Source organism: Netta rufina (assembly GCF_964035555.1).
Source record: "Netta rufina genome assembly, chromosome: 1".
Taxonomy (NCBI): domain Eukaryota; kingdom Metazoa; phylum Chordata; class Aves; order Anseriformes; family Anatidae; genus Netta; species Netta rufina.
Window position 1 is genome coordinate 205,382,747 of NC_140123.1, and position 25,962 is coordinate 205,408,708.

At 47.0% G+C, this 25,962-nt stretch overlaps 2 protein-coding genes across 5 annotated transcripts; one reads left to right on the plus strand and one right to left on the minus strand.

Moving 5' to 3' along the window:
* Positions 1 to 135: 135 nt before the first annotated feature.
* On the plus strand, positions 136 to 20,217 carry COPG2 (COPI coat complex subunit gamma 2). 2 transcript variants are annotated; one of them, XM_084294496.1, is made up of 24 exons: positions 136 to 187; positions 1,539 to 1,591; positions 2,252 to 2,332; positions 3,171 to 3,242; positions 4,323 to 4,402; positions 5,197 to 5,272; positions 5,681 to 5,773; positions 6,648 to 6,734; positions 7,758 to 7,915; positions 8,623 to 8,756; positions 9,473 to 9,540; positions 10,191 to 10,379; positions 11,251 to 11,346; positions 11,747 to 11,990; positions 12,938 to 13,013; positions 13,919 to 14,022; positions 14,865 to 14,990; positions 15,847 to 15,909; positions 16,033 to 16,172; positions 16,316 to 16,487; positions 17,458 to 17,555; positions 18,094 to 18,232; positions 18,623 to 18,721; positions 19,712 to 20,217. In XM_084294496.1, exons 1-24 carry the CDS (start codon positions 151 to 153, stop codon positions 19,840 to 19,842), a joined length of 2,616 nt encoding a protein of 871 aa, XP_084150622.1. In that variant the 5' UTR covers positions 136 to 150; the 3' UTR covers positions 19,843 to 20,217. The 2 variants fall into 2 exon arrangements, 1 of the variants encoding a protein (XP_084150622.1); XR_014618817.1 differs by lacking the exons at positions 18,623 to 18,721; positions 19,712 to 20,217 and having other exon boundaries at positions 17,474 to 17,555; positions 18,094 to 18,149.
* On the minus strand, positions 19,924 to 25,955 carry MEST (mesoderm specific transcript). 3 transcript variants are annotated; one of them, XR_014618820.1, is made up of 12 exons: positions 24,377 to 24,614; positions 24,195 to 24,274; positions 24,013 to 24,090; positions 23,585 to 23,721; positions 23,288 to 23,346; positions 23,053 to 23,093; positions 22,885 to 22,955; positions 22,377 to 22,478; positions 21,718 to 21,794; positions 21,349 to 21,412; positions 20,621 to 20,948; positions 19,924 to 20,058 (listed from the first exon to the last, which is right to left on the minus strand). XR_014618820.1 is itself a non-coding variant. In XM_084294512.1 (12 exons), exons 2-12 carry the CDS (start codon positions 24,528 to 24,530, stop codon positions 20,831 to 20,833), a joined length of 981 nt encoding a protein of 326 aa, XP_084150638.1. In that variant the 5' UTR covers position 24,531; positions 25,890 to 25,955; the 3' UTR covers positions 20,115 to 20,830. The 3 variants fall into 3 exon arrangements, 2 of the variants coding, with proteins under 2 accessions (XP_084150638.1, XP_084150639.1); XM_084294512.1 differs by lacking the exon at positions 19,924 to 20,058 and adding an exon at positions 25,890 to 25,955 and having other exon boundaries at positions 20,115 to 20,948; positions 24,377 to 24,531; XM_084294513.1 differs by lacking the exons at positions 19,924 to 20,058; positions 22,377 to 22,478 and having other exon boundaries at positions 20,115 to 20,948; positions 24,377 to 24,615.
* Between the last annotated feature and the right edge of the window lie 7 nt (positions 25,956 to 25,962).

Consider the following 25,962-nt stretch of genomic DNA (forward strand, 5'->3'; position numbering starts at 1 on the left):
ACGGAGGGGGCGTGGTTTGGAGCGACGGATGGCTCTGAATGGCTTAGAGCTTTGAGTGGCGTCCTCGGGAGCCAATCAGATCGCGGGCTGCGAGGCGGCAAGGGGGTAGAGGGCGGGAACCGCCGCTGAGGCGGTGACGGTGGCGGCGCCATGTTGAAGAAGGCGGACAAGAAGGACGAGGAGCCTGGTCCGGCGGGGCGGCAGCGGGGGTGGGCGGCGGGTCCCTGAGGGAGCGGCTCTGAGAAGCCCCAGGGCCGTGCGAGCTGAGGGGATTGGGTTTCCCCGTGCCGCCGTTACCGGCTTTCCTCTCGCCGGGCCCCATTCCCTGGCCGGCTGCGGCCGTTTGGGGGCTCGGGGGGCCGCGGTCGGGCACCTCAGGGGGTGAGGGAGCCCCTGAGGCGCAGGTCGGGGCTCAGGGGGCTGAGAGAAGCTGGTGCTGCCCTGAGGCTGCCCCGTTACAGGCCCCGAGCTGTGGGCGGTGGGTTGGGTGTCGTGCCGGTCCCAGTTTCCCTCTGCTGGGGGTGTGAGGGGTGAGAGGAGAGGGAATTAAACGTTAAAAAGTGCTTATTGGAGGAAAAAGATCAAGAGCAGGGTTTGAAGGGGTCTGTGTGTGTGCAGCAGGGGTTCTGAGGGGTGTTTTTGCTGCCAGTTTGCTGCCTGCAGAGAAGTGCCACCTCCAAGAAGTTCAATGCATTCAGAGCAGAGTTAAGCTCAGAGTGAAACATCAGCGCCTTTCAGAAATCTCAAAGAGAAGATGGTCCCTCTTAACCACCTCTGAAACTAAAGGCTTCCCTCTGCTTTCCAGCAGAGATTCAAACTGTATTAGGTAGTAGATATGCAATAGTTGACCCCTCCAAACGGGGCACAGGAGTTGAAATGGACAAGAGATGGATTTGAGCCTCGTGCCACGTCCCATCCGTTGTCCATCCGCTGTCTCCCTCTCCCCACAAATATTTTTGAAGTCCTCCTGCAGATTTGGGTTTTAGCCACTAGGTAACTTCCCACCCTCTGAATTTGGGTGGTTAAAAGCTGAAGAAGTTACAGCATGGAGATAAGTCTTGGATCTGTGCTTTTGTGATGTGCTGTGGCCAGGCTGATTGCGGAGCTTGCTGAGTAGCCCTGTTTAGTGGTGGATTTGTCTTACAGATCCTGAGCAGCAGCCCCATCCTGCTCTGTTTGGTGCTCTCTGTGTCTGAAGGAATAAAGTAGGGGGACTAGGAGAAAAAAAGAACAAATAGCTTTATATGAAATGACCGTTATTAACTACTTTAGTGGTTAACACTTTTCTCCCTCACCCTCCAGCTATGTTTAAATCCTGTCACCCATTTTTTCCTGTAGCTCTGAATATACAGCCTAAGGAGGTGGATTCACAGCTGTTGATGGGGAAAATGAGTTATTCAAAGAGGAATGTCACTGTAGCATTGAGGCGTTTTTCTGAAGTTTAGGAGCTGTTCCTGCATGTATGGTTCTGTTGCTTTTATTGTTGGTGTTTGTTATGGATACATTTCTTTAATTGAGAGGTCTCTCTTGTTGTCCAGGGAGTGGCTCTAATCCTTTCCAGCATTTGGAGAAGAGCGCTGTGCTGCAGGAGGTATGAACAGTAACTTAACCCTTTCTGATCGGAAGGGGTTAGCAGCCTGAGGAGGAATTACAGTGCAACTGGCAGGCAAAGTGAACAGCAAAGTTTGGATAGCTGCTTTAAAATCAGAGTTAATTAAGCTAATTATTTTATTTTTTTTTGGTATGGCAATTAGAGCTTTCTGAAGAGATGCTCTGCCTGATTTCCTATTCTCGTTCAATCTACTGTGTTATGGGTCTTCCTGTTTCTCTTTGTGTTCCCTGAAGTGATGAGGTGAATATGTGGTTAAATAACAGTTTTTTGGGGGTACAGACAGCAACGAGAAGGAGCTTAATTTCAGTTTTCTAATTTTCTAACCCACGGATTAGTACTAAGTAGTGTTTGGGCTACAGATGCTAAGGAAAGAAGAGTTGAAATTTTATAGATTATGCTTTTATTTTAAATTATTTGGTTAGTACCAAATAGTAAACTGAGTCATTGTCTATTGCTGAGACACAAGAGACAGACACACTTGAACTGGACACCAAAAATATGTTCATTGGGACACATTTTAGAATAATAACGAAGTTACAAGCTGCTCGGTTGAAAGCAAACTGCTTTAATTTTTATGGTGAAGGACAAATTGTTGGTGTTGGATTATAGTGTAATACAGTATTTGTGCTGTGTTTGCAGGCGCGTATCTTTAATGAGACCCCCATAAACCCACGAAGATGCCTGCACATACTTACCAAGATCCTTTACTTGCTGAACCAGGTAATGATCGTTTCTTGCCAGCCAGAGTGCGTGTTCCCAAGGCTAATTTCTGATAACTTTCATTGTGAAAGAGGTTTTATAACTCCTGTCAGACTCAGGAGGTAGGATTTAAGAAAGAGAGTGCTTATGCTATACTATTATGCGTCCCTTTCTGGTTAAGGTGAGGTATGTGTGTGTCCCTGAAGCTTTTAAATATTTTCCGAGTGCCAAGTGAGAGCTGCTGTTTGGTTGTGTTCAGTGTCGTTGAGCAATTAAGAGTCATTTGCGGTTGCCTGCCTAAAGTAGGAATAACTGAGGTGAGATAAGAAAACAAGGTGTCATTTGGCTCGTGGGGAAATTGGAAGCGTGGTAAGGAAAGGAATTTTATGCTGGGTAATCACAAAAGTTTCCTGCCTACATGGCCTGAGCCAGGTGCTATTGACACAGAGTTACTGCTGCTTGGGATGACCTGTGCAGCTTCCTCTTTATTGACACCAGTCGTCTTCGAGTAGGTGCCTCTTAAGCAAGGGCATCCATGTGGTTAAGAAGCGTGGTGCAAAGCCAGTTGCTGAAACACAAACCTCAGAAGAGGGACCAGAGGTTTTGGGGCCGACTGTTGTGTCCCTGTACAGCTGTGGGTGATGCTCACTAAAGCCAAGTGGGTAACAGTGCCAGTGTTGGCTTTACTCCCTGGCAAACGAGGTGAGGGAGGGACTGCTCCTCACGTGAGGAAGAAAGTCTTGAAAGAAAAGATTGTTGGGATGTGAGTAGGTGTTCGAGGTGGGAATTAAGGTGGAGGCTACTGGATAATGATACATTTTTTTTTTTTTCCCTCTCATATCTCTTACTCTTTTTTCAGGGTGAACACTTTGGAACCACTGAAGCCACAGAAGCTTTTTTTGCAATGACTAGATTGTTTCAGTCTAATGATGTAAGTGCCGGGCGTTTAACGCTTTCTGCCTCCTTGGTTTTTGCTTGCAGTAATTACAAAGCAGTTGAGTGCTGGGCTGTGGGAGGAGGGTGAGGTGAGCAAACCACTTGCTGAAGGCAATTCACTGTTGGGAAACAAATGACTGAAATGGCTGCAGTGACACACAGCTCCTTCTGCAGGTTGCTTTTGGTGGTTTATTTTGAATTCCTGTTGTAAAGAATGTGAATAATGACAGAAAGGTTTAGTATACCAATCTGTATAACTTTATGAATTTTTCTTTCGCTTGCAAATAATCTGCAGCTGCTCGGATCTCAAAACAGAAATTAAAAAGTTGCTTGTGGCTCATGTGGTTCTATTCCCTAACGGCTTGCTGTATTTGTTAATCAGCGTGCAATAGAGGCATGACAACATCCTAAAAATATTGGAGTAAGCTTTGGGTTTTGTCCAATGTAAAGTCTTTTTCTGGTCTCTTCTGCAGAGGGTGTAGAACTTAGCAGAATGTGCTTCGTGGGTTGGATTTCATTCACGTTGGTTAGAATGAGCTAGCACTTCAGTCTGGGGGAGATTTGTCTGAAGAGAGTCCCGCGTGTAACTGTCAAAAGATAGAATGAAAATTTTGGAAGCACAGCGTATTTTGTGACCTCTCTCATATCCATATCATAGAAAGATTATTTTTTTAATGCAAAAATGCCATTTGCTCTCAAAGAATTAAAATGTGAGTGCTCTTTGCATATCTCTGTTTTTCTTTTGCAATAAAAGAGGAAACTCTAAAGCATGTGGCTGATAATCATGAGGTTTCTGTGTGTAGATTTGGTGTGCCACTTCACTCGTGAACAACACACAGATTTTCTTTCCATTAGTCCTATCGCTTTGTAAGACATCTCTTAGTTTCCTGATTTGTTTGATAGTAGGAGATAAGAGCAGTGTCCAGTTTTCAGTCAGGGTTTTATTGTGTGCTTGTGACTTTGTATGGACATGGGGAAGAGGGTGTACTCGTCCGGTTTATTTCTAAAACTTACAGGAAGTGTTTATTCATGCTTGCCTGTGAGTTTAATGGTTTTCTGCACTTTGTTTTCACAGCAAACCCTTAGAAGAATGTGTTACCTTACAATCAAAGAGATGGCCAATATTTCTGAGGATGTCATCATTGTCACAAGCAGGTACACATTTTTCTGCAATTACCCTATTGGAGCTCTGAAACAAGTAGCTACATCTTGACATGTTTGTTTTAGCCACTAGGGTTTTCTGTAATTGTGCAAGGATACAGCAAGGGAAAACAAGTTGTTCCATGCCACATAGGAAGTGTTAATTTCTTCCTCCTGTGTTGTTATGCCTTCCTTAAAAAACAACCAAAAATTTATATACACTTTATTAATAAACTTGTTACTTTTTTTTTTGTTTTCTTTTTTCTTCCACCTCATTGGTGCTGATGCTTTTGCTTTGATGTTACGAAGCTGATTTGTTTTGCTTGTTTGTCTGATGTTTTGAACGTGTGGTTTCTCTTTCACTTTGCTGTGAGAGCAAATATGGAAAACAGAGCAAAACTCAGTTCGCTCCAGCACTGAACTATTAATTTTTATCACTGCATAGTAGATGTGACAGCTGTTGTGAGAACAAATTCCAGAGAGAGAGTTTTTGCGAGGAGAATTTTTGTTGACTGTAGCTGTTCAGCAAACAAAACTTAATGAGGTAGAAAGAAGAATGGCTGTGCTAAATAAACTGACTGTACGGCAGAGCAATTTTATGGACTACGTATCTCTGTAATGCTCTGTATGTCTATAGAATCTGATGTTAATAATTTTCAAATAACTAATTATTAAGTTGTTTCTAGCCAATACTGTATCTTAGCAGTTACGTGGTAACAGCTTGAAGGATAGGTAAACGAAGTGTTGCAAAAGGACTGAGACATTGAGATACTACAGAAGTGTTAACAGGTTGTCTTTGGTTATTTCAGTTTGACCAAAGACATGACGGGGAAGGAAGATGTTTACCGAGGCCCAGCCATCAGAGCACTGTGCAGGATCACTGACGTAAGTACAAAACGCTTCTGTTGGAGAGATTAAAAGAGTATTTAAAATGAAATAAACTACTCTGTAGCAGGGTGCTTTCTTAAAGTAAAAAGGGAACTTCCACTTCAGGGAGGACTGCTCCGAAGCCCCGTGCTGATGTGAAGGCTCTGGAGCTGTAGTGCTGTAAAGATGGAATTAAAGATGAGGAGCTTTGGAGTTTTGGTTTCTGCTCTGAGACTGCCTTGCTGTAGGCTTTGTGTCACTGAATCTTCAGGGGTGGGCACTGACGTCTCCCTTGTGTTTTTAGAATTAGGTGAAACGTTTTTCTGAGGGCTTTTTGAACACATTTTACGTTTGTTTTTGTCTAAGCATTTAAACTGAACCTCCAGGGGTTAAGAATCAATGCTTTTTCTCCCCCTCTTCTCACAGGGTACGATGTTACAAGCCATTGAGAGATACATGAAGCAAGCCATTGTAGACAAAGTCCCCAGTGTGTCGAGTTCTGCACTGGTGTCTTCCTTGGTAAGTGCAGCAGTAAATTGTTGTAAATCTGCCTTGTGTTGTGGGTCTGCTGCATGTGTAGCTTTGCTTGGCTTTTGTTTTGTTCTTTCTTCATCTCCCTTTCCTTTGATAGGACTCCTCTTTGTCTTCTCACTGGAAAATAGACATAAATAGCAGCAATGGAGTTTCCTTTGTCTCAAGTAGCCTCTCTATCTCCTTCCTTAATCTTCTCTTGCTTTAAAGTACTTTGATTGCATCGCTCAAGCACAAAGTGCTTGGTCATCTCTGCGTGGAACATTAATTCATTTGCAGAGGGACTTGTCTTTCTTTTTAAACGTCAGGCACACTGACAGCCATAAAAGTGCTTATCATTTTGCTGAGAGGAAGTTAAAGCAACCTGCTCTGTGTTGGGAAAGAACTAACAGTGATGACTGAAAGAGCATTTGAGTTATGTAACAGAAAGTAAAAGCAGCTGGCTTTTACATAACAAGACTGGTTGCACTGGGAAATAAATAAAAATAATAATAAAAAGCGGGAGCTAAGAAGTTTAGCTGATAGGGTAGAGTAGGGCTTGTGTGAGACCCCAAGGGTGCAAGGGAAGCTATATCAATACTGACAACTGAAACGTTCTTCCTGAACTAGCAGCAGGTAGATAGACTGCCCTGGTTTTGTCTTTTGTCTGCTTTGGACATAAACAAAATCTTTCTGAGCTACTTCTAGCTTTATTGAAACATGTGTCCCATTATGTAATCTGGGAGTTAGTCTTTGTTCCCAGTAGCATGCAATAAAGCAATAGATGATCTTGAAGTAGTGAAACTGAAAAACAAGGCTCATGGTACTTCACGGTGCTTCTGATAACAGCTTGTTTGCAGTCTCAATTTGTGGCTTCTTCCAGCACATGATGAAGATCAGTTACGATGTCGTCAAACGGTGGATCAACGAGGCTCAAGAAGCAGCTTCTAGTGACAACATTATGGTACAGGTACGTTTCGGGGGGCTGCCCCAGGAAACTGCAAACACACCACAAGGTTTTAATGGTGTTCTGGAAGTTCTTATAATAGCTTTAGAAAAAGGAACTGGTATTCATTTTTCCTTATTCTTTTAAAAACAATGGTTTTGTTTTGAGGGAAATGATTCCACCATTTCAAAAACCATTAATTCCTTCACAATCACAGTGCTAGACAATTAAGCTGGAATGCTACAGACAGGTTTCACAAATAGGTATTGCGGAACAAGGGCTTTGAATCTGAGTTTTCACAAATCTCACTGCTTTCCAGAACACCAGTATCTTTTGTCTTGGCCTTCATAAAATTCACCAGTTGTTGCAGGACCAGTTGCAGGACCACAGGGAATAGCCCAAGTACCTATGATAGCCATATTAGCAAAATCTTTGTATAAATAATCAAAACAGTTATGGAAATGACAGTATTTATTTATGAGTAACAATTGGAAACAAATCTACAATTCCAGCTTTGTTTGTGCCCAGTTAGCAGCTTCATTAAGCTTTACTGGGAATCAGTCTCATGGAAAACAAAACAAACAAACAAACAAAAAAAACCACTGCAAGCAATTGGAAATGTTTCTTTGTACCTTAAACATAAATGTCTCAAGGATTTTTATGTGCTCAGCTGTGATTTGAAGGGCTTGGGGTACCCTGGATATTAAGTATACTAGAAAAGCAAATGCTACTGTGTATCATAGTTAAGCTGAAGCCCTTGAAGTTCTGATGTTTAATGGGGAGAAAGTGAAGTAAACTAACTTCGTGACTCCTTTGATCTTTAGAAATGTGTTGAGGCTTTCTTGAGGGTAGACGGGAAAGGAAAGGAAGTACGGCAGGTCTTTGTTATTTGTCAGGAAACTTGGATCATTTGAGGTTAAAAGGTACTTGGGCTAGGAAATGGCATTTTGAAGACACAGAAGAGGGCTGATAATCTGTCTTTTCCAACTGCATTGTGCATTTAATGTCTTCATGTGTTCTTGTGCACATCTGTTTCTGATCTAACAGTACCACGCTCTGGGGCTGCTCTATCACCTTAGAAAAAATGATCGCCTCGCAGTTACCAAAATGCTGAATAAGTTCACCAAATCCGGACTGAAATCCCAGTTTGCGTACTGCATGCTGATCCGAATTGCGAGCAAACTCCTGAAGGAATCTGAAGAGGGGTGAGTAAGAAGCAAGGTGTGAATTACAAAATTAATTGTCGTTTCAGGTAAATAGGAGCTAGGAAACTTGCTTTATTTATTTTTATGTATGTGGAATTCTACACACGGAACTGTAATGTTAAAAATGAAGCACAGGTAAAAGCAGAACACTAGACTGAACTGAGTAGCAGTTTGTCTGGTAGTTGTGAGGTTTGTGTGTGGTGTTTTTTTTGTTTGTTTGTTTTGGCACCACACCAGAACTCACCTGACAGCGTGGCTAAAACTGCAGAATAACCTCTGGAGGGGAGGAGTGTTCTGTACTTTGCCTCCTTAGTTGTCTTTCAGACTGAGTAAGGATCTATCTATATTACGGTGATAAAAACAAAAGGAACGCTATTCTGATCTCATACTAGCAGAGGAGTTATCTGAGGAATTAACCTCCTGATGAAATTTTTTATCGGTGAAAAATTTTTTGTTCGTGGTGTGCGATACATGATTAACCATGAAGTATTTATTTGTAGAGTGCAGGAGTTCAGGCTTGTAGAAGATAAATTAAAAAAGAACAAAAAAGTAGTAAATAGGAAATTTATTGCTCAAGTATGAGTTGGGCAGTGCCAGAAACATGAGACCCAGTGCACTAACTGTGCTTTCTGTCAAGTTCTTAGGAATGCAGCATTAATGATTGCATGCAGTTCAGCATCACAACGTGAGATGTCATCTCTTTGTAGACATGAAAGTCCACTCTTCGACTTCATCGAGAGCTGTCTGCGGAATAAGCACGAAATGGTTATTTATGAAGCTGCTTCTGCAATCATCCACCTGCCAAACTGCACAGCGAGGGAGCTGGCACCTGCTGTTTCAGGTTGGTCCGAGAGTCCTCTGTGCTGCTGACGTGGCTGAAAGAAAGGGCGGTGAAACACGGTATAGAGACAGTACAGCATAACTGAATTACTGGACTCAAACCCAAATTAAAAAAAAAAAAAAAAAAAAAAAGATTTAGGGGGCTTCTGGATGGAAAACAACTTGATCCCTTTTTCCTCTTCATCCAGAGCTTTAGAGAAGGGACAGGAGGGGTGGCACAAGGTGATGCTTGCCCTCTTCCAATGGCAGCAAGGGAAGGTGGCAGGGAAGGTAGAGGAGAACTTAATAGCAAAGATGTGTCACTAACTACTATACAAACGGCCTATTATTGTTATAAGATGAAAAACAAGCTTTTTTTTTTTTTTTAATTTGCTGTTGATCTTAATTAGCTGTTGGAACTAGAAATCAGTTATTAATAGAGAGCTGCACAAATGCTTAGCATGCCACCTGCATAGTTGAATGCGGATACGTCAGAATTCCCTCTCCACTCCCTTTCCTAGAAAGAGACCGTGTTTGGTTTCCTGCTGTGCTGATCTCTGACTCTATTTGCACCTCTCAATATCGAAGTGCTGGCACAAGGCAACTCTTTCCTCATCTAGTATGGGCATAAGGGCTCTCTTCTTCTGAAGGGGCAGTACTGGGAGCCAGTTTTTGTTAAGCAGCCTCTTCTCCGTAATGTTTTGTTGTCGCTTACTTCTCTTGATTCTTTATTTTCAGTGCTGCAGCTTTTCTGCAGTTCTCCCAAACCTGTCTTGAGATACGCAGCTGTACGGACCCTTAATAAAGTGAGTGCTTCCAAGATATTCTAAACAAGCATAAGTCTCTGGGCATCAGAGGAAGCCAGATTTCAGTGCTTAATGGTGTGTTACCTAAACCAGCAACTGCTCTTGTGATTACTGTATTCCAAAATACTCTATGTTGGAGGATTGGCTTTTCTGTGCCAAATTTCCTGGGGTGACAGAGATCTTTTCTTCATTGAAGCTCTGTTTGCTCATTTCCAGACCACAGGGCTATAACAAGCTGTAGCTGGATAACCTCTGAGCTCTCAGCTGTATAAAGAAGCAGAACCCCTGATATTTAATGCTGTGAGAAGTGTGGAAAGGGTGTCTGTGAAGGAAATAATTGTGGTTTCAGAGCAGCACGCTACACCAGAAGTAGAGCAAGACGTGGGTCAAGTTATGTGACTGACAAACCCATGAGCTGTAACTTTAAGACAGAGGAGTTCATTTCAAAAACCGAAACAAAAATGCAAACCGAAATCAAAATGCATTGATTGCATCGTGCCAGCAGCACGTGGTGAAGGTTTAGTTGCAGTCCTTGTAGAACAGAGCAGTGCATGAAAAAACAAGGACTTTGATACTTGCTCCACTGAAAGCTCTGAATTCTGCAGGGTGGCGCTGCTCTCACATAACTTTTAAAATTGTTTCCTTTACAGGTGGCCATGAAGCATCCATCTGCAGTCACTGCTTGCAACCTGGACCTGGAAAACCTCATCACGGACTCCAACCGCAGTATTGCTACCCTCGCCATCACCACCCTGCTGAAGACAGGGAGTGAGAGCAGTGTAGACAGGCTCATGAAACAGATCTCTTCCTTCGTGTCAGAAATATCAGATGAGTTTAAGGTGTGGCATTGGAGGCCTCTCCTCTTTCCAGCTGCAGGTTTTTCTCCCATTCTTGTTTTTATGAAGCTTTTCCCACTTTTTAATCCTTCAGTGACTTAGTCTAACAGAGCAAAGCCAACCTGAAATTCGGAAGGTGTGGTTTTGTGTTTTCCAACTGTCAAAATACACTTTTTTTCATTTCCTCTCTCCACTCTGAAAAAGGATGAACATCATTTGGTAGATTTCTGGCTCCTGTGCAGTTTCCGATAAAACTTCGTACCATCTTCTGGTTTCCTCTTAGGAGAGGGATTATAACTGTCTTAATCAAGTCTGTATGACCTCAGTCTGATAAGAAACTTAGAGTTCACACTACTAATTTAAGTTTAATCACTGTAAATTCGGGTGATAACATGGTTAAGGATGGTTGTTGATCTGTACCTGTCCCTCTTACACTGCAGAGATACCTTGAGGAGCACAGCATGCCTGCAAAGTCCTTGTCTGCTATTGTATGGTGGTCTGAACTGTCTGTACGAGCAAAAGAACCAAGTTTTAGATAGCTTTGAAATTGCAAAGAGCTTTAGTGACAGGATGTAACTAATTAAGTTAAAATTAAGTCAGGATTCTCACTGGGCAGAGGGAGGGGTGGGCCTTTGAATTGCTGTACGACATCTGAATACAGCCCCTCGAGTGCAGCCAAGTCTTGCAGCCTGCTAGCGTAGAGCTGTTACCAATCCATGCTGAGTCCAGCATGGATTTTATTTGGAAACAAGATTTTATCCTTCCTCTGCAAGGATGTAATCTGTCAAAGCAACGGTTTGAGATAGGGAGAAGCCTGTGCTCTTCTTGGAAAAGCAAATGCCTGTGCCTAACGTCCTTCTCTGTTGTTTTGCAGGTAGTGGTAGTGCAGGCCATCAGTGCTTTGTGCCAGAAATATCCTCGGAAGCACAGCGTCATGATGACCTTCCTCTCCAATATGCTCAGGGACGATGTAGGTTTGAAACGTTCCGTGTAGTTTTTGGCAGGGAGCTCTGGTGGTGTGAAGGGTCTCTGGCCTTGCACCAGTGGGTACACGGCAGTGCAGGGGCCTGAGTGATTACCAAGACATTGTCCATCTTGTGGGTCAGACCTGTCTGAAATGTGCTTGTGGATTAGAGATGGTACACTTAAAAAAAACAACCTGAAGAAATTCTCAGATGATGTGCCTGTACTGGCCAACGGGGACTAGGAAAACCCTATTACATTATCCAGCCCGCCGCCTCTTCTCTGTTTGTGTACAAATGTTTTGTTTTCCTCAATGGAAAGAAGTAATTGAAGCATGAGGGGATTTGTGTAGCACTGCAGCTTAAGCTCTGCCTGCTGGGTGAGTGTCCTTGCTTTGCTCTTCCCAGGGTGGCTTTGAGTACAAGCGAGCCATTGTGGACTGCATAATCAGCATCATCGAGGAGAATCCCGAGAGTAAGGAATCTGGCTTGGCTCACCTCTGCGAGTTCATCGAAGACTGTGAACACACCGTCCTAGCCACGAAGATCCTGCACCTGCTGGGGAAAGAGGGGCCGAGGACTCCGTCCCCATCCAAGTACATCCGCTTCATATTCAACAGGGTGGTGCTGGAGAACGAGGCTGTGAGGGCTGGTGAGTTGAGCTAAAAATTCGGCTTGATGTCTGACTTCTGCCCGTCATCTGTTTGCATGGAAATCTCCCGTGCACAAAATAAGGATTCCTCCAAAAAAGCTTGTTGCAGACTGATGCTTCCTTCCTGCAGGGCCTCAACGATAAACCCTTCGGAGTGTGTGGTCTTTTTTCACGTTTTGGGGTTGGTTTTGGAGAGGTATTGGCCTTGGCTCAATCTCCAGAGTGCTGGAGGAGGAAGCCCTGCTGGGAGGGTGGAAGGAAAATGAGCTGACAAATACAGTGTGGTCGCCTTGGCGTTTGGTTTTTGATGGCAGCTCTTCTGGTCTCCGTTTCCTCACTTGTAACCTGGGAACACATGGAGAGCATCCCTCTGAGACTGTAATCTGTACAGATATTTCATCATACAGCTGCTTTTTTATTAACTCTTAAGGCCGTAAAGACTGAAGTTCCTTATAGAGCTCACATATGTGGAGTTTCTCAAAGGCAAAGCTGAGCTGAAATGAGAGTAGTTTGGCCAGGCTGCTTTAAGTGATTGCTGAGGAATTTCACCTCCTTGCAGAGTCGCTGGCCCTGCCCACCACTGGAAGTATCTGTATGTGAAAAAGATAGCCAGGAGTGTGAGCCACTGCTGAGGATAGAGGGGTCAAAGACTGGAACAAGCTGTGGAGCTTGACCTAACCTCACCTGGCAGAGGATTCTCTCAGAACAGGGTTGCAGAACGGTCGAGCTGGCCTTGGCCTGTTAGTTCCTAACATTAAACTATTTCCTTTTGAAAATACAGAAATATTTTAATCTTTTCATATCTTTAACGAATTTGTGGCATGGATGTGACAGTCTTTCTAACTGGAACTTCAGGACAACCGTATACACGGTGCTCTGGGTCTGCTGTGAAAATCTGTGTGCGTGTAGTGTTCACACCTCTGATACCTCCCTGTTTTCTCTTCCAGCTGCTGTAAGCGCGCTGGCAAAGTTTGGTGCCCAGAATGAGAGTCTTCTTCCAAGCATCCTGGTGCTTTTGCAGAGGTGAGTGGGTCTGATTGTGCTGTGTACGGGCTGAGTGTTGGTGACACTGGGTGCTCTGGCTCCAAAAAAAAAAAAAAAAAAGCAAGTTAGACCAAGCCAGAATGTGTGCTGGGTGTGCTGAGCAGGTAGCTGCCTTCCTTCCTGGCTGGTGGGAACACACGATGACTGTATGTGAATGAAGGATGTGATGGGTCATAAAATTATCTGACAGTTAATCTGATGTGAGAATCCTTTAATTGGGTAATAAATCTACACTGATTTAGTAAATATGTGTATTTTCACATCCCTTTGAAGCAAGAAAATAGATTTCCACGTTACTTGTAAATAGTAAAATGTCTGTGGCTGCTCTCAGGTGTTCCAGTTCCCCAGGTTTGTGTGCATCATACTAAGACCACTCAACCTTCCTAAGTTATCTATTCCATAAATGTCATGTTCTTCCTGTGTGTAGCACTACAGTGTACCAGAAACCCAGGCTATCACTGACTTCTGTTGTGAAATAAATAATTCAAATTATGAAACGCTCCAGGCAAATGCAACCTCAGCGTAGGTGCAAGTGAAGTACTGCTGTGATGAGTGACTGGAGCAAAGTGGACTCAAAAAACAGAATGAGTTGCTAGGAGGGGGAGAAGATCCCTTTTTATAAAGCACCTGCTCTAACTGGAAAAACTAGGTGAATATGTGAGCACACGGCCATTTGTTCAGTCTGAAATAGCAAGCAGCTTTAACACAATGATTTTTGCAATCATCTTCTGTTTGTTTTTGTTTTTTTTTTTTTTAATCCCAAATCCATCAGGAGAGCTCAGACTATCACTGCAGTATCAAATCCAGCCTGGTCAGTGCCGTTTGTAGCTCGGCTCACGATGTCCCGAGCAAGCTGACTTCTGTCCTTTTGTTCCCCAAACCAGGTGTATGATGGACAGCGATGACGAAGTTCGGGACAGAGCAACATTCTACCTGAATGTCCTTCAGCAGAGACAGATAGCCCTGAATGCTGCTTATATTTTTAACGGTCAGTGATAGGAAGAAATGTATGCACGCCTGAAGTCTGAGCTGTTATTCCACATTCTGTATTATGGGTGGGTTTAGTTGCTGTAAGAATAGTTTTCTGTGATGCATCTGGGGTCAGAATAACCAGAAATGGAACCGTGTGTTTCTTCTGGCACTAGTGCTTTCCTCGAAGGATTTGTGTCAACTGAAAATGGCAGGCTTAGCAAAACACAGGAGGGGTTGTCTGGGTAAATAGAGCAGGAATATGGGTTGGGCTTTTTTCATCATTGCCTCTTCCTTCACTTGAGACAGGTTTCTTAACCTTTGCACCATCTTCTCTGTTGCAAAATGCAGATGACGCATCTTGTTGTGAGGGCTGGTTATAAAAATGTATTGGAGTTTATGCCAGAGAGATAATCGTTAAATATTTTGCTGCATAAAGTTTATTGCAATATAACTTCTCTCGAGTGAATTGTTGTAACTCCAATACACTCTGGAATGGCAGCTTAGTCTCTGTCATCTTCAGAGCAGCTTTTTTATTCTATGCAGTGTCTTGAAGTACTTCACACGTGTGCGTGTATACAAGGCTCTGTATGTGTTTACTGAGAAGCAGAAGTATTTCTACCAGCTTTTTATTAGCCAAAGTCCAAACCATATCTATTTAGCTGTAAACTAGATTCCATGCAAGAGTATTACTCTGCAACGTGAGCTGCAGAAAAGAGCTTTTAAAATAATTTTCCTTACCTGATCTCGACGGACAGAAATGAAATGCTGATAATTTTTTTCAGACCCTGGCACATTGTTTTTTCTGGGACAGGTTCAGCATTAAAACTGAAATCTTCTGCCTGTGGTTCTGCTTTGCAGGGTTGACCGTCTCTGTTCCTGGAATGGAGAAAGCCCTGCACCAGTATACGCTGGAGCCTTCCGACAAACCCTTTGATATGAAAACAGTTCCCCTGGCTACTGCACCAATCTTTGAACAGAAAGCAGGTAACACTCAGGCTTCCTTTAAATAGGAAAGAATGCGAGCGTTCGTGTTGCTGTAATGATACTCGATGCCTGTAAACTGCCTGTAGCAAGGTCAGGCCAAGACAGAGGTGACTCAGCTGAACGCCTCACCGTTTAATGTCACGGGGTTTGTGTAGGTAAGCCTGCCTGATCTTCACAGCTAGAGGAAAAACAGCCTCTTCCAAAGAAATACGGATTGGCAAGATTTCATTATTCATTCAGCTGATCTTGTTGTCAGAGGGAAGCTTGTACATCACCAGAATTAATGTGTTGACAGCTGTTTGAAAAAGTGCATTCCAGAAGCACTAAGTCACTTCACTGGCTTTCTTCCATGGTCCTGCACAATTCTCGCATCTTGACCTTGCACAAGCTTTCTAGGGAAGGTGATTTTTTTTCCCCCCTTTGACATTTTCCCTTCTTATCTGTTAGATGTGGGAGATAGGAGCTGCATTAATTGCAAATCACACGGGTCACTTGTCATGCAGAATAAATAAGTTAATGCCTTCTGAGAAACGGCAGCTTGTCTTGTACATTGCTGTTCTCATATATCACGGCTGTGGTCATACTGAAGCTGGAGCAATCAGCGTGGTGAGCTTTTTGCTGGCTGTTCCAGACTGAAGTGCCCTTTCTTCATCGTGATTCAAACATCTCTTCTCTCCTTACAATCTAGTATTGCCAAGCTAAAAAAATACTCTAGTGTGTGTGAGGAGCTGGCAGTGATAAGGAGCAGGATGTGTGAAACGCTGCAGGTTAATGAATTTTTAGTGGAGCTATAAAGGCATTTAAAACACTGCATTGTGGAATTGACAGCACGATTTCTTTGCTTTTCTCATCACAGAGATTGCCTTAGTGACCAGCAAGCCTGAGAAAGTTGCTCCTTCCCGTCAGGATATATTCCAAGGTATGAGAGGAGATCGGTGGGTGGCCGGTGCTTGAAGCAAGGGGACAATTGCTACAAATGAGGCAGGAACAACGAGAAATACTGTCACTGAGAGTCTGTTGTTGTCTTCTCCTTTCTGTGCAGAGCAACTGGCAGCCATTCCAGAGTTTAAGAGCTTGGGTCCATTATTCAAGTCTTCAGAACCGGTGCAGCTCACAGAAGCAGAAACAGAGTATTTTGTCCGTTGTATCAAACACGTGTTCACAAATCACATTGTTTTCCAGGTAAGGGAAACTTAAAAACCCCTGTGAGGGTGCAGAATTCTGGTAAAATTGGAGAAAAGCTGTTCAGTGAGACTGACTTGGGAAAAACCTGATTGGAAATGTTTCTTCTGCGTTTGAGTCCTCTTCAATTTATTCATTTGCAGTTTGATTGCACAAACACGTTAAACGATCAGCTGTTAGAGAGAGTCACTGTGCAGATGGAGCCCTCGGACGCTTACGATGTGATCTGTTGCATCCCAGCACCCAGCCTGCCCTACAACCAGCCAGGCATGTGTTACACCCTCGTGCAGATGCCCCAGGATGACCCCACTGCAGGTAAGGATTGCGAGGGAATAAATTAATAGTGAGGGGAAAAAAAAAAAGCTTTTTGAGATCAGGTAGATCAGGTGTTACAATGTTCAGGGTGTGGGATTTGGTGAGTGCATACCAAGGTTCTAGCACTGTTTTTCTGATGTGTCTCGCTTGCTGTTGTTTATGCAGCACCTATGTTTGTGCAGAATAGTGTGCATGCTTTTGAATTAATTAGTTAATTAATTTATGATATCGGGTGGTTAAAAATTAGGTGGTAATGAGGACTGGAGAGCACGCAGGTAATACAGGAAACTGAACCTGTTAGCTTGAGTCAGCGAAAGCAGCATGTTTGAAAATGTGGATGCTTGATATTATTCAGGAACAGACTGTCAAAAGAAAAATGCAAGTGGAGACAAATGATTGGTGGCTTGGGCCTTTGCAAATCCAGCTCATGCAAATTTTCCTCTCCCTAGGGAATTGGAAACTACTGTGAAATTAAGAAATGAGTGATTTTTCTTGTGCATAAAACTTTCTTAATTTATTCACACGCGAAAGGAACTGTATTGGATTTGGAGTTGATTTAACACGCCTCAGCTTATCAGTGAGGTGGATTTCCTGGTTGACACTTTAACCAAAGAAGATCAGAACTGGTCTGAGTTCACTGCACTGTGGCTTTTGGATCGTAATCCACTGGTCAGAAATCCTTGCAGGGTTTCTGCTGGTGGCTAGTGCTGACCGATTGCACTGCAGCACCCTGCAAGTCACTGGGCCTGGGGCTTGGCATACTCCTCCCTTCTCTGAGATCCTCCTTTGGTCTTCATCTTGGAGTCTGAGGGAAATTTTATGTGAAGCTGAGAAGTGCTCTGACCACTGCTGTGTCTGTATCTCCTGGGGAAAACTAACTTATTTTCTTCTCAATCCTTTTTGGGAAGCAAGGGCTCAGGCAGAAGAAGCTGCGCTACTAACCTGTAAGGGCTTTCCTTTTCCTCCCCAGTTGCTTGTACTTTCAGCTGCACGATGAAATTCACCGTTCGGGACTGTGACCCAAACACAGGAGTGCCAGAAGAAGATGGCTACGATGATGAGTATGTGGTGAGTTCGTGACTCTTTTTCTTTTTTCCTGCCACTAATTCCAGCCATTGGGCTGACAGTTTCCTTCCAGACCTGAAACCAGTAGGAGAAAACAGGGGGTCTGCCTGAAACACTTCCAAAATACCAGAGCTTGTGACTGATTAGATCCTTACCCAAAAACATGCTTCTGCCAGAAGTTTGTTTAACTTTAGTGCCAAGTGGAGACAAGATTTGTGGGGATAGACGTGGGAAAGTCTCTCTGCTTGGATGTCCAGTAAGGGCGAGAATGGACTTTGACTTGAAAAGCAATTGCCCTGTTTTTTGCACTCATTTGGTCTCACCGATAATTTAACACGTGTTTTTAAGCTTTACAGATAACCACCATAAATGCTGATTTTCTCCTCTACTTCTTAGCATGGTATTATACATTTCTCCTGAAATTAAAGCCAGGCATGCCTGAGTTGTCTTGGCAAAACGCTGCTGTCCCCCTGTCTTTCTCTCTCTACAATGAGGTTCCTTCCTGTAACTGGCAGCTGAAACTCTCCCTTGCTTTTCTCAGCTGGAAGATTTGGAGGTGACAGTGGCTGATCACATCCAGAAGGTTTTAAAGCCGAACTTCGCAGCTGCGTGGGAAGAAGTGGGGGATGACTTTGAGAAAGAAGAAACCTTTGCTCTGAGTTCCATTAAAACCCTCGATGGTGAGATGATCTCTCATTTATTGGTGACCACATAGTCATCCTGTTAAATCTGCCGTGGTGGGGAAATAATCAGTGTGGTAGGAAGAGGAGCAGGAGGATTTGGTGCCTTCTAATGGGACTTTGGCCCAGTGACGAGGGTTTTTGTTGCAGTTTGGGATCACAGTGAGCAGAAGCTTGGCAGAGCTGTCATGCTGAGGCTTGTAGAAGGGAAGGGTGCGTTCCTAGGCTCAGGCAGCAGAAAGGACATCACACGTTAGCTGTGAACCAAGATAATGAATGAAAAATGATTAAGCCGTGTGGATGCTTGGAGAATGTTCTTTGAGAACCAGTTCTCACAGAAATCTTGGCGCCGACATGGAGCTAACTTTCTTTTCCGATCTCTCAATGCAGAAGCTGTCAATAACATCATCAAATTCCTGGGCATGCAGCCCTGCGAGCGATCGGATAAAGTGCCAGAGAACAAAAATTCTCACACGCTCTACTTAGCTGGTACGTATCCACGCTGCTGAGCTCGGTGTTTCCCTGTCCCCCTGCAGATGGATTTTCACTAAACGAAGGGGAATGGGTTTGGGGATTCTGCTCTCAGAGAGTTTCGCTCTAAAAAGCTGTGAGCTGATTGAAGCTGGTGCTGATTTTGCAGCCTGCTGCTGTGGGTGCACTCGAGCTAGGCTCTGTGCCTCAGCACGGAGGCGTTCTGCCTGTGGCAACAGCAGCAAAGCCTTCCAGAGAACCTCCAGAGAACACACCAAACTCAGTTCCTTGCCAGTTGTTATTTTGGAAGTGGATTCCTCTGAACATCTTGTTTTCAAGTTCCTGCCTCTGAAGACGCATCCTAAATTAGCCTGCAGTACCTACAACTTTTTATTTGCTGGCTATGGTCCTGGCTTATGCTTTTGGGCAATCCCTGGAAGTTAAGAACTCCAAAAAACCTTCGTGCAGTTGTTAAACTGCGATGGACCTGGCATATAATGGCCCGACTGTAGGGCTGGATCTGTTCCAGGCACAGAATGGGTAACCTCAGGGCTGTTTTCATAGTAATACTGGAGAAGGATGGGATATGGCTCATCCTGCAGCCTGTTGCCTCCAGGAACACCGCTTCCAAGCCCTCTGGAATAAACCTGGGTCTGTTCGTCCTTCATGGCAGGGGCACTGAGCCAACAGCACAACTGCAGTCAGTGTGCTGCCTTCCCAGACTAAAAGTGACCTTCAGCTGCCTGGTTTCTGCCCGTTTACATCTCCCTAGCCCTCCAGCAACTCGTGCTGACTCCACGTTACTAATTTAGGCATTAATCTGTTACCTTTGGGAATTTTTGGGGTCACTTCGCCCTCCCTGCAGCTGGCCGTAGCCTCAATCTGCCTCGCGCTCACCACGCTGGTCGCTCCTGGGTTAGAACTACAACACTTACTGAGCCAATCATAATAGGAACCCGTCAAATATTTTAATGGTTTATTTTTATATATATTTTTTTTGTCCCTCAGGTGTGTACAGAGGCGGTTGCGACGTGCTGGTGAGGTCGAGGCTGGCGCTGGGAGACGGTGTCACCATGCAGGTGACAGTCAGGAGCAAGGAAGAAACCCCCGTCGATGTCATCCTGGCCTCCGTAGGCTGAGCGTTGCCGAGGTGGAAACAACATCCCTGAAACCACCAGCTGGGCCTTCCCCAGCTGTCACAGCCCCTCTTTCTGCATGTAGTTTTTATTCCTCGATTTGGGAAATATTTTGTATGATGTTACAGTAGTGGCTGGCTGGAACTGAGCCTCTCCCGTGTCCTCTCCTCCCCCCTGACACTTACACATTCCCGTCTAACTTATTTGCATCTCGGGCCACTTGAGGTAGAGCAGGGAAAAAGAAAAGAGGTAGGTGGTAAGAAAACGGAACTGGATTTTTGTCAAAACTAATTTTTATTAACAGAAAATTAAACACTGGTCCAAGTGGTTGGAATTCATATGAACTGCTGTTAATAAAAGAGAAAACTCTTGTTCTAATTCCGTCTGCTTCCCTGTCTTCAATTCAGAAAAATCAGTCCCCGGGGGCTGTTTACTCAGCAGAAGCCCCTTATTCTTAAAGGTTGCTAATAAATTTAAAACAAACCAGTTAAAAAACACCCAAAACCCGCAGGAAATACAGTTTTTTGAAGATTTTGCGTGAGATAGAGGAGAAAAATCAACGTATAGAGAAATTAAACTTCACCCATGAAGGTTTTTCCCTTTCTACTCTGGCCTAACACTTCTCTGAGCCTTATGTCAGGTAACGCTGCAAAACGCTGAAGCTTTTTGAGGCTTAAAGCTGTCAAAGATTGGGAAGGAAAAGGAGAAAGAAAGAGCTGGTGGTGATTTCCTTGGGAGGGGAGTTCTGCCACGCATTTCTTTCTGGCATTTTTCTCCTTACCAAGTCAGAGCTGTCAGCATCCTCTAACTCTTAGGGCTGATTTTGTCCACGCCTCCCTGCAGGCTCAATTTTTGGTGCTGCTCCAAGGATTTGTGTGCACGCAGCAGGTTGGCAGCCGAAGCAGTGCCAAGTATTGATCCGGGGATAAAAAATAATCATTTTTTTTCCTGCCCCTGAAGTCTGATTCATCACCAGAGAGCGAGGAGCAGCTCAGAAGGAGTCGATGAAGCTGAGATAGGCGTTGAGGAAGCCCGTTGGATCCTCCAGCTGCGGGTAGTGGCTGATGTGGTCATCCAGCACGGACACCGTGGACGCGGGAAGCACTTTTCTGGGGGAAGAACGCAGCGAGGGGTAAGCACAGCAACCCCAGCGGGCTCCTGTGCAGTTGGGGCGCTGTCTGCGACGTGGTTTTAGCACAAAATAAAACCCCAAGAACTTGTAACAGCTCCACCCGGCCTCTGGTCCACGTGCTTGGACTTAATTCAGGTCCACAGGAGGAAAAAAATCAACTCAAGACAATAAATCTGAACTCTCTGATGTGATTTTCAAATGCGTGATTGCTGCGACTGAGAATTGGGATTTTGATGCCTAAAATTAGGGAACGATTTCTAAGCTTCCCAACTGCCCGGCTGCGTGGGTTACAGGTGGGGAGAAAAACCAGCCCGGATGGAAAGGGAGACAAAAAATCCCCCTCAAAACGAAACCCCAGCTGCGTGGCGGCGCCTTACTTGTACAGCTGGAGGAACTCCGGGTGCGGATTCACAGGGTCCAGGGGCCCGTAGATTAAATGCACTGCAAGAAAACGGCACAAACGGAGCTTTTATTGGCTGAGAACATCCCAAAACGGGGCCGGGGAGGCTCGTTGGACCCAAAAACCCCAGTAGGGAGCTCGGGGAACTTCCAGCAGGGCCCCAAGCCCTCAGCACACGGGGCTGTGCAAACCAGAAGCCCCAAGGGCTTTTTCCCTCGAGCTTTTTCCCTCATTTTCATCACAAGATGCTCCCCCAAAGACTGGAAGGAGCCAGCACCTGCAGCAAACGGGCCCAATTCCCCACATCCCCTCCCCAAAAACCCAAGAACACCAAAATCCTACTCACAGGGGATGGAGGTGGCCATCAGAGCCCCCACCCAGCGCTCTCTGTGCTTCTTCCTCTGGTTGATGTACTGCAAAATACTGACGGGGAGCCCGTCGTTATCATCTTAAACACCACCAGCTGCCTGCACAGCCCAGAGCTGCCTCCCAGGAGCAGAAACAACCACCAAAATCACGGCGTTTTGGGGTTCTGGAGCTATTTGGGGGCCGGTGAGCCCTTGGGAGAGCCGGATTTTATTTATTTTGGGGCCTTATTGTGTTTGGTGATTCGGCTGGATTCCGCAGCAGGAGGAGAGGAGTCTGCATGTTGGCCAGGACAAAAACCAGCCCCACTAAACTCACACCACCAGCTTGGGGTCTTTCCAAAAACCCCAAACTTGTAGAGAGCCAGATTGAGCTCTGCTTCTGAACAAAACCCCAAAAATTCAAGCCGTGCCCCCAGATTTCTCCCCATCAGTTTCTTGTCCCCGCCACACGACATCACCCCCCTGTCCCGTTCCCAGCTGCTCCTCCATCACACCCCACATCTTTTTTTGGGGTTAAGCGACCCCAAAGCCTCCGAAAAGCACCCGGAGGCTCCGAGCACCCCCTGCCCAGCCCTCTAAGCCCCGAGGCGCGCTGCTGGTGCCGACCCCAAAATCTCCCACGGAAATCCCAGCTCACCTGTCAACCACGAGGTGGCCGTCGTTGGTCCTCACCGCCGCCCACATATCCCAATACTCGGCCTGCGAGGGCTGCGTGTAGGGCCCGAAAACGGCCCCAAGACTGAGGAGGGTCCAGGGAACGAGGGCAGCAGCCCTATTAATTCACGGCTCGGCCACGAGCGCTCCCAACCCTACACCGTGAGTCCCTCGGGAGCCACAAATCATCCCCCAAAAGCACCCCAAAAGGGGTCGTAACAGCCGGTGAAGGGATTTATTTGGTCGTGTGCTGTATGGGGAGTGATTTAGGGTTTTTTTTTACCCCCATAAGGTGGAGCACACGCGGGAAAGGAGGATTGTAGGGCGCGGAGGAAAGCCACGTGGTTATTAAACGCTCTGCCAACCCAACGGGAACGGCCCATGGGACCGAGGCCACTCAGATTTGGGGTAAATCTCTACTGGGACAGAGCCCGGGGATCCCTCCCTTTCCAAATTCCCCCAATTCCTGCCTTCCCAAACCCCAAACTCACCCTCTGGAGAAGAAGAAGAAATTCATCAGCCGCGTGATGACGGGGGCCAGGAGGCCCCCATCCTTGAGGACCTGGGGCAGGGGGAGAAAGCGGGCGGGCATCGTGCTCAGCATCGGCCAGGGGGGCAAATCCTAAAACCCTAAAAGCATTTTTTTCCACCCCGCTCACCTTCTGGATGAGCCGGGGCCGGTGCGTTTCGGGGAAAATACCTGGAAATATTTCGGAGAGCAGAACCGTGAGGCCACGTCCCCTCTCCTCCCCTTCAGCAATCCTTTTTATTAATTCCCCGTGGCGGAATTAATTAGGGAAGGAGGGCGGGCGCCTGACCCCACCCCGATGGGCTCCAAAACCCCAAATCATCCGGGTCACCTCTCTCCAAACGTCACCCCGAAACCGAGCTCACCTCCGTTGGATAAGCAGAGGCTCTTGATCAGGATGCTCCCGGTTCGGTTGTGCTCGTACCTGGGGACAGCCCCACCCCAGATCAATAGGAAAAATTTGGGGAGGGATTTTAAAGACCCCAAAAGCTGCGATGGGATGCACGGGATCCCCCAAATCCCCCACCCGGGCCGTGATTCGGGACGAAACCCAACGCCCCCCGTCCCAGCCTTTTCGCTTTCAGCTGTAAAAGCAGGAGGAGGGGGACTTGGCTTTTTGGGGACGCGGCACGGGGGACGGTCCCAAAGGGGTTTTTGGGGACCTGTGGAGCAGCTCCTGGGCGACCGTGTCGCCGTAGTCGTGGGACACGAGGTTGATCCCGCTGCGGTGGAGGCCGAGGTGGCGCAGCAACCCCTCCACGATGCTGGCTTGCTCGAAGATGGAATAGCGGTGGGGTCGCTGCCAAGAAGAACGGGGCCGTGAGGGCTTCAAAAAACCCCAAATCCTCCGAAATAAAGCCCCCCCTGGAAGAGTTTGGGGTTTAGGGCAGGGATTTGCGAGCAGTCGGGGCGTCCTGGGTTGGTAGAGCCCCAAAAGGAACCAGGAATGCTTTGGAGGCACCCCAAAACCAAGATCTGGGGGCACGAGGAATCTCCTCGCCCCCCCCCTGCCTTTAAAAGATCCCGTTCTTTTTTTAGGAAGGGATTTGGGATGTGAAGGGGAACGGGTTCCTCCCGCCCCGATACTCACGGGTTTGTCGCTGAAGCCGAACCCGACGAAATCCAGGGCGACCACCCGGCGAAAGCGCAGCGTCAGCCCCTCCCAGATCTGCGGGGAGGGGAAAAACGCCCCCCAAAATTAAGAAAACCCACAAATTTCACCCCAAAAGTGCCGGGCAAGGAGGGATCCCAAATCGCAGAGCCCTTTTTAACCTTGCTCCAGTCGTAGCTGGAGGTGGGGAAGCCGTGCAGGAGGACGACCACGTCGGAGCTGCCCACGGCGCCGGCTGAATCTGGGGTGGGGGGCAACAAAAAAACCCCAAAAGACAAAAAATAGAGGTTTTCAGCCCCAATATCTCCCGTTTTTCTCCCCCAAAAAAAGGGGTCGCGGGTACCTCTGTAGAAGATGCTGCGCTCCTTGTAGGTGAAGAAGGCCCCGGAGGAGCGCCAGGAGAGCAGCTCCGGGGACAGCCGGGGGGGCGGGAGGTGCAGGTATAGGGCCAGGAGGGGGACGCCGAGCAGCCCTACCCACACCCAGCGCCCCCCCATCCTGCGGGGGAGGCGGTGGGGGACTGTGGGATCGGCCCCACAGCACCCCGGGGCACTCACCCTATAAGCCCCATCCTCAAAAGCCCCATAATCCCCCCCCCCGTGGGCTCAGAGCAGCCCCCTAGTCCGCCCCCATAGCCCCAACCCAGCGTGGCCCCATAGCCACCCCATCCCCATAAGCCATCCCATAACCCAACAACCCCCCCCTGTTGACCCCATAGCCCTCCCCACGTCCCCATAACCCTCCCCATGTCCCCATAACCCTCCCCATGTACCCACCCATACCCCCCCATGTCCCCATAACCCCCCCAACCCCTAATACCCCCATATCCTATTACCCCCATACCCCGCTCCATGTCCCCATAACCCTTCCCATGTCCCTATAACACCCCCATCCCCATGAACCCTCCCAAATCCCAATACCCCCATACCCCTGATACCCCAATAACCCCCCATGTCCCCATAACCCCCCCATAACCCAAAACTCCCTATAGCCCTCCCATGCCCTCATTACCCCTGTAATCCCCCCATTAACTCCATAACCCCCCCATGTCCCCATGCCCCCCATTACCCTCATACCCCTCCATGCCCCCCCGTCCCCATAAACCCCCCATACCCCCCATAACCCCCCCATGCCCCCATTACTCCCATAACCTCCCACTGCCCCCATTACCCCCCATGTCCCCCTGTCCCCATAACCCTCCCATGCCCCCATAACCCCACCATTACCCCCATGCCCCCCCATGACCCCATAACCCCCCCGTTACCCCCATAACCTCCCCATGACCCCAAAACCCCCCATTACCCCTATAATATCCCCACGGCCCCATAACCCCCCCATACCCCCATAACGCCTCCATAAGCCCCATAACCCCCCACAACCCCCCATGAACCCATGCCCCCCCCATGACCCAATAACCCCCCATGACCCCCCCATTACCCCCATAACCTCCCCATAACTCCCCCCCATGACCCCATAACCCCCCATTACCCCCTTAAGCCCCCCATGACCCCCCATTACCCCCATAACCCCCCCATGTCCCCCTGTCCCCATAACCCCCCCGTGCCCCTATAACCCCCCCATTACCCCCATAACCCCCCATTACCCCCATAACCTCCCCATGACCCCATAACCCCCCCACGACCCCATAACCTCCCCATGACCCCATAACCCCCCCATTACCCCTTAACCCCCCCATGACTCCCATAACCCCATAACTCCTCCCCATGACCCCATAACCCCCCCACTAACCCCATAACCCCCCCACGACCCCCCCATTACCTCCTTACCCCCCCCATAACCTCCCCATAACCCCCCCCACGACCCCATAACCCCCCCCAGCCCCAGCGCGGCCCCACCTGGAGGCCGGAGGCAGCCAAAGCCCCGCCCCCACCAAGCCCCGCCCACTGCAAGCCCCTCCCCCAGAAAACC